This window comes from Solanum tuberosum, unplaced genomic scaffold (assembly GCF_000226075.1).
Source record: "Solanum tuberosum cultivar DM 1-3 516 R44 unplaced genomic scaffold, SolTub_3.0 scf00202, whole genome shotgun sequence".
NCBI classification, from domain to species: domain Eukaryota; kingdom Viridiplantae; phylum Streptophyta; class Magnoliopsida; order Solanales; family Solanaceae; genus Solanum; species Solanum tuberosum.
In genome coordinates, this window is record NW_006239128.1 from 802,118 (window position 1) to 809,460 (window position 7,343).

The 7,343-nt window shown below is 34.9% G+C and overlaps 1 protein-coding gene across 1 annotated transcript; it reads right to left on the minus strand.

Annotated features, from left to right (window-relative positions):
- Positions 1–905: 905 nt before the first annotated feature.
- On the minus strand, positions 906–5,368 carry LOC102600948 (tRNA pseudouridine synthase A 1). Its single transcript, XM_006355646.2, has 6 exons — positions 5,176–5,368; positions 4,988–5,096; positions 3,603–3,742; positions 3,159–3,521; positions 1,377–1,439; positions 906–1,253 (listed from the first exon to the last, which is right to left on the minus strand). Exons 1-6 carry the CDS (start codon positions 5,245–5,247, stop codon positions 1,017–1,019), a joined length of 984 nt encoding a protein of 327 aa, XP_006355708.1. The 5' UTR covers positions 5,248–5,368; the 3' UTR covers positions 906–1,016.
- Positions 5,369–7,343: the final 1,975 nt, after the last annotated feature.

Consider the following 7,343-nt stretch of genomic DNA (forward strand, 5'->3'; position numbering starts at 1 on the left):
TATCTTAAAAGCATATATATATATAATCTAGTCAAATACTATGAGAGATGAAAATTGTGGGGTAGGAGTATGGAGTGGTGGGGATGGAGGCTACGGGAGTGGCAGTAAAGAGGAGATGTGTTAGAGGCAGACCCACCCTATAGGGTGAGGGTGCACGTGCACCTGTTAACTTCGGGAAAAATTATGTGTATAGGTGTATATCCATCTTGAGAAACTGACATAAATTAAGATATAATTAACTAGGCACCCATTAGGAGTATATGTTTGCCATTGTCCTACTAGTACAAGCTAGAAGAACTACCTAGGGTCGTATCTAGCTACAACACTAATATTTGAGCTTAGGTAGTATTGGTGCACCTTAAGTCTTCAAATCCTGAGTTCGCCTCTGGTTAGAGGATGGGGAGGACACAAATCACGATCAATGTGAGAGGCCACTTGTGTAACTTGTTTTCCCTACTTCCACTACGTGAAAAACATCAGACCGAACAAACCCTTAAAATGCCAGATCCTGGGATAGAAGCTTCAAGAAACAAAATTCAGATACAAAGACAACAGACAAGACGATCACCAAATGATAATACTTCCATTTGCAGGAAAGTGCACTACTGTACCTAGAAAAGATCAGAGATAAAAGCAATTTGAACTCAATAACAGGAAATCACACCTAATCCAGCACACGACGCTCGTTCAGATGTGTTAAGGGAATAAAACCAACCACAGATAACACGACCCCAAGCATTGCAAGACGCGTATGCAGAGCGCGAGATAGTATTGAGTGGTTGTCACTCTTGTCTCTTGCCATGCATTCAAGCAATAGTTACCAAGACAGGAAGTGCTGAAATATTGACTTGGTTTTCGTCAATACTTGCAGCTTCAATTTTTTCAGCAATCATAAAAAAGTACGATAAGAAAAAACGGATGCATATAACTGGCGCAAAATTCTTTTCACGAATGAGTGTCTATCAAAAAAGGGCAAAATCCATTCTGCATTCCTTCTTTGTTCGATGCTCAGCTAGTCAAACGAATAGCACCTTACATTTGCTTATACTATGGTGCCTACCAAAGCTACTAGCTGGGGAATCTGTTGGAAGTATGAGATGCTCTTCATTATACTTGACAGTCTCGAGACTGAGTCCATGAGGTGGAAGTAACAAGGTATACTTTGCAAGTTCCTTCCTATCACGAGATTCCAAAATCCTAACAACAATATCTGGTGGAACTGCTTGCCGTCCAACTTGAAGCAACAAAGCAACCTGCAAAAGATTTTGAGAAAAATCACCACGCATTATCTTCAGTGCTACCGTTCAAGAGCAGCTGAGATTCAGTCCTGAAATCATGATGAATACTTGAAAGTTTTTTCTTTATGGATTACATACCATGTTCCGAACTTGTCTATATAGGAAACCAGATCCTTCAACTTCTAGCCGCAAAAGAGGTCCCTAAAGAAAAACACAACAAGATATCAAACTTAAAACTTTATTCATAGGCATATGACAAGTAATCCCTCAATGGCTGCAGTTTCATATGCTCTAAGCACTGGCTACGTCATTAAGCTATGAATACCAACTAAGTCAGGCTTTGGCGCTTATACCAAACATGGCTAAGTCTGACATCCCCTATTTGTTTCTTTTCATTATTTTCCCCTACAACTAATCCTAATCTGGGAAATTTTCTTTTTCCCTTTGTTTTCTCTCAAGTACTTCCTCATCTATGTCTTTCTTTCCTTTAATGTTTCCTTCTCAAGCACTGTGTAAGATAAGCATCAAAATTGAATTACAGAAACTAAAGTAATAAAATCAATTTGGAAGGACGAAAAGTGTGAGATTGGAGAGTCTGTGGTGGCTGGGTGATTGTGAAAGTCAGAAGCTGCAGTAACACTATGCGTTTTCCTTCATTTTCACGTTTATATTATGTTACGTTGGGTAAACTATCATACGAACTTGCAAACTGCAGCCGGAAACATTTTTTAAGAAAAGCACAAGAGTTATATTGATAAAGAAAAACGAGCATATTTTTCAAGCACCAAGAATTTGCCAACTCTTATGATATACTAGTACAAATAATTAAAGCAATATATACAGCCATCAACTTCTGTAAAAGGTCAGCAAAGATCAGACCTACATGAGAGGGACTGAACTCTATCTTTGAATGTTTTTTATATCAAACAGGCAAACACCATATTTTATATCCTTTTCGTTATACATTAATGCCACCTTAACATAACTTCTTTACTAACGCGGCATATAATCCAGGTTATAGAAGGTTAGGCATCTTCCATCATCCCATGGTTTGGATGGTGGACCCGGGGTGGGTGCTCATATCATTTTGATAGTTCAAGGGGTACACTCTAGAGGGCAATAAAAACGTTTTAAGGGGAAAAATGTCCATAGTTATCCATTTTTCCTCTCATTTAAGATAGTCTAATGTGGAGGATTTGCATTTAGGATAATATAGTCTCACTACTGATTGTAAAATTATATTTCTTTTGTATTTTGCCATCTTATGTTCATATATTTGCTACTCAGTATGGCATTTTAGAACTTACAAATCAGAGATACTTTCTAACATTATGGAGCTATAATTTCTTCATAGGAACAGTTCCAATATAAATACTACTAGTGTTGGCATGTAGTCTCTTTGTTCCGCCTTGTGTGCGTATATCTATTATGAGATGTACCACGATAAAGACGCACTTCGTAAACAATAATATTATAAGACATTCTCAAAGTCATCTTCATGTTAAGATGTAATGGTTTTTTTCTATCCAAAGACCAAAGGTAACTTTTTATCAATTTCTTTACTACATTTACTCGTAGTATTACCCATAAAGAAAAGAATTAGATTAAATTCTTAATTTCCATGCCTAGTCAAAATATGTCAAATAGAATGGGATATAGGTGAGGCTCATAAAAAAATGTACTTTATTTTTGGAATTTGTTAGCATGAACTTCAAGAATACACAGACTCGTTGAGTTTCTAAGCTTGGGGAAGCCCTGATGCACCTTCTGACGGAATTTTGATATGAAACCCATATGCATGTACCTTGAGCTGTCAGCCAGCTCAAAGTGTATTTTGTGTAGACCAAGAGAAACCCACCCTCACTGCAAGCCATGGAACCTAATTGATAAGTCTTATATCAGTAAAGGGATGAATAGTACCTTTTCAACAACATCAAAGCGCAATATCGTCTTCACTGGATTTGGTACCCGGTCATTTCGTGATGTATTGGCAAAGGCAGAAAAGTCATGTTTCCCCACGAAATGCTTTGCGGCATCTCTCATGACAGCAGCGTCGAGTTTATACTCACTATGGTAAGCATAGTGCCTCAAGAATGGGTCCATGATAGTGGAATTATATACTTGGTAGCAATATATCTTGCTTGTGACAGAGAAACGCGCATGAAACTCAGGTGCTGCAGGGCTAAATTCTCTAACTCTGATGTCTGAAGGAAGAAGACCATTTACAGCTCTATGAATGCCGTCTAGTGTTTCATAGTTGAAAGGTGTAACGAAATGTGCCACCTGAAAGCCAAAGTTCGTTCAAGTCTATTTATTTTGATCATTTCTCTTGGTTAGTGAGAATCCATGGGCAGGAAAGCAGACCTGACCCCATGCATGAACTCCCGCATCTGTCCGGCTTGCACCAACTAAACAAAGTTCTTTGCGGTTTATTTTCGTTTTTTTAGTCAGAGCTTCTTCCAGAACGCACTGTACAGTAGGTGTTGACTGTTGATACTGCCATCCTACAGGATACTCATCATTCAGGATTATAGAAATAAAGCAACTGCATCCCAACATACACTCGCAGAAATATAGAGAATAAAAGAGGTATAAAAACATTTAGAAGGTAAGTTTAACATCTTATTATCTTAGCAATCGTTGCGCCTTATAAAGAACAAAACAATAGAAAAAGGATGACCTTAGAGAAAAACAAACTCTAACTACCTACATACACATGCTAGGAGGAAATCGAGAAGCAGAGAACAAATGGTAAGGTGTCAAATTTGCAATTACTAGTACCTTCAAAATCTTACTACGCCGTCTGACTTGCCTAGTTCACTTCATCATGGTTCACTTGATTTATTTCTAGTTTAACATCGGGTATTGATTTATTTCTTTTCATATAGTATACATTAAGATACTACATCAAAAACAGTACTAAAACTCCCAAGTTTTAAACTTCAGATTGATGGGTCTAGGGAAGGTATACTGTAAGCAGATCTTACTTCTACCTCTACAAGGTAGAGAGGCTGATTCAGCAGTAAAGAAGACATGTCAACTAATAAGGGAAACAATATAGAGCATCCAGAGAAAGGGAATAGTATCAACATCAAAATAATGCGAAACAGAAATCAAAGAACAACAACTACGAGAAAAATGCTAATGCTACAACAGACCTGGTGTTCCAAACTACCACCCAGCCTATCCCGTCAAAAAAAACTACTCGTTAATTGTCTACCCTAATTTGCAACCTCTATACCCTCCTACTTAAGGTCATGCCCTTAGTAAGTTGTAAGATATGTCATATCCTGTCTAATCATACTTCTAGCGGCCTACATATACCTCTCTTCGTACCCACTATAGCCAACCTCTCACACCTCCTCAAATGGGGCAAACTTCAAATTGATTGGGAAGATATTTATAAACATCACAAACAAAGAATGTTACTAACTCTTCGAATAATAATTAGATTCAAATGGATGTAGTACAATCTTAGCAAAATGAACTATGTCCAGTAAAGGGTGGCACAAAGTGCACATGATTTTAAGATTTTACAGCACTAAACAAACTCTCCTCAACCTTAATTATCTATTATCTTTACATAAGAAGGCAAAATGATATATTAACAATGAGAGCAGTAACCAACCAACTTGTTAAAATAATATGAATGCGTGAAAAGTGAAAACCTAATTAGAGTATTAACACTAAAATTCAGAGATTTCAACCCTTAATTTTCTATCTGAAGTAACACGAAAAGAGAATGAAACCTGAAAATCTGGTACCGTCGTAAGCAATAACTAATCGCCATTTGTAAGCTGGTAATGACAGCTTCACCGATTGACCCTTATTTGAATCTTCATCCTTTCCACTACAATTCTGTTAGCAAAAGTTCACATCAATTAGGGAACAAAAATAAAGTAAATTAGAGCAAAATAACAATGGAAATAGCACATACTGAGGTACAATTTGCTGAATTTTTCTCGAGATTTGGAAGTAATGGAAGCGCCAAAGCTGCTGAGAAACACATTCTTCATTAACGTTAGCTCAATTTTTACAAAATGGATCCATGAATTTTCAGCTGCTTTTCTGCTTGTGATTTTGAGCAAAGATTATCAGAGTTTTATCTTTAGACTAAAAACCAGGGCGCCGCTCTGTTTTGAACCTCTTGAACATAAGATTACACTTTATTCGGATGATTCTTACGTATTGTTTCATAATGTATCGTATTATAATGTAGTGTGTTATATTAATTTATAGTGTATTGTTTTATTAAATATAATATTTAGATAGATTGTATCATTATCCGTCGTACATAATGTGATACATTTATAATTTGAGTGATAAACATATCAAAAAAGTAGAGTATGTGGTAGAACTATTATGAAAATGTAAGATAAAAGATAAAATATGATTATTAAATAATAAATAAAGATAAAATGAGAAAAAAATATTAAGGTAATGACGAGATCACGCTAAAATGGTCGTTACATAAAATGTGTCTTTTCGTCGTTACCTAACGATAGATTTAAACGCGATATAATATAATATAAGTAATAATCAAAACAAACATTGTATTTAAACTAATTCTATAATACAACGTGTAACAATCATCCAAACAAAGTATTACAAGTGCGGCTACTCTGAACTCTACCATACACTTGGGGAATTTCACCCCATCGCCTATTTAGGTAAAATAACTTTGAAGATGGGTGATTTTAAACTTCGATCTTGTTTGTACTATAGATAAAATTTATAAATTTAATAAGTTAGACTTTTGGTTTTAAAGTCGTTAAAAGTTTGGAATTATTCATTTTTTAGGTCATTAAGTGTAATTTCCGATATTTACATAGTATTTAAAATATAATCACATTTTAATTTATTTATTTTTATATATAAGTAACTAGTTAAGAATTTTCGCATATAGCCACTAAAAATAGCTTAATTATGCTCCATAGTTATAGTTTGTTAATTACGATTCGTAACTACATGTTATAGGGAGGAGAGTGGCGAGCGAGATTGGGAGAGGGAGAAGAGAGGCGAGCGAGAGATGACAGAGAGTGGAGAGAGATGAATTGTATATGTATATCGGTTAGATAATTGTATATATGTAACTACTACATATTTGTATCAATTATTGTATTTGTATATCTGCATACAATTTGAATTTGTATACAATTGAATCGAGTTAAAACATTTGTATTTTATATCCAATCTCTCTCTCATTTTATACAAACACAAATTATACATTGTATTGAGAGAAAGAGAGAGAGAAAGGCAAAAGAGAACTGGGCAAGAGAAAATTTATATTTGTATAATTATAAGTGTATATGGCGGAGATATATGTATTTGTATTGTATATCCCGTCTCTCTCACTTGTGTTTGTATTAAGTGAGAGAGAGATTGACAGAAGAGAAGCGAGAGAGAGACTGAGCAAAGAGAGGTGAAGGAGAGATGACTGAAAAAGAGGAGAGTGGCTAGCGAGATTCCAGAGAGAGGCGAGAGAGAATGTAATTATAGCTATAAGTAAGTTCCAAATTATAATTAATGCAAATTGTAACTATGTTAGCTAATTAACTAGTATATATTTGATTAACCGCGTAATTTCCCTATTAAAACTACCATGGCTGCAAATTTGAAGTAGTAGTAAAAAGATCATATGATTTGAATTAAGGGGAAACTAAGCTAATACCCCATAAAAGCAAAATAATTACAAACATATATCCATAGACATTCATACCCCACTAAATAATTACACTATATACCCCCCCCCCCACCCTTAACTAATAACAGTGTGTGTGTATATATATATATATTGCTCTTATAGTATCATTGACTAATAAGTAATTTCTGAATGAACAAGAACCTTAATGATACCACAACAATATACACATACTCTTATAATATCATTGACTAATGAGTAATTTGTTAACAAGAAACCTTAATGATACCACAACAATGTGTGTGTATATATATATATATATATATTGCTCTTATAGTATCATTGACTAATGAGTAATTTCTAAACAAGAAACATTAATGATACCAATACAATATATATATACTGAGTTAGGATTAGTTAAGCGAAATTATCAGCCTTAATGATACCAATACAGTATATGATAC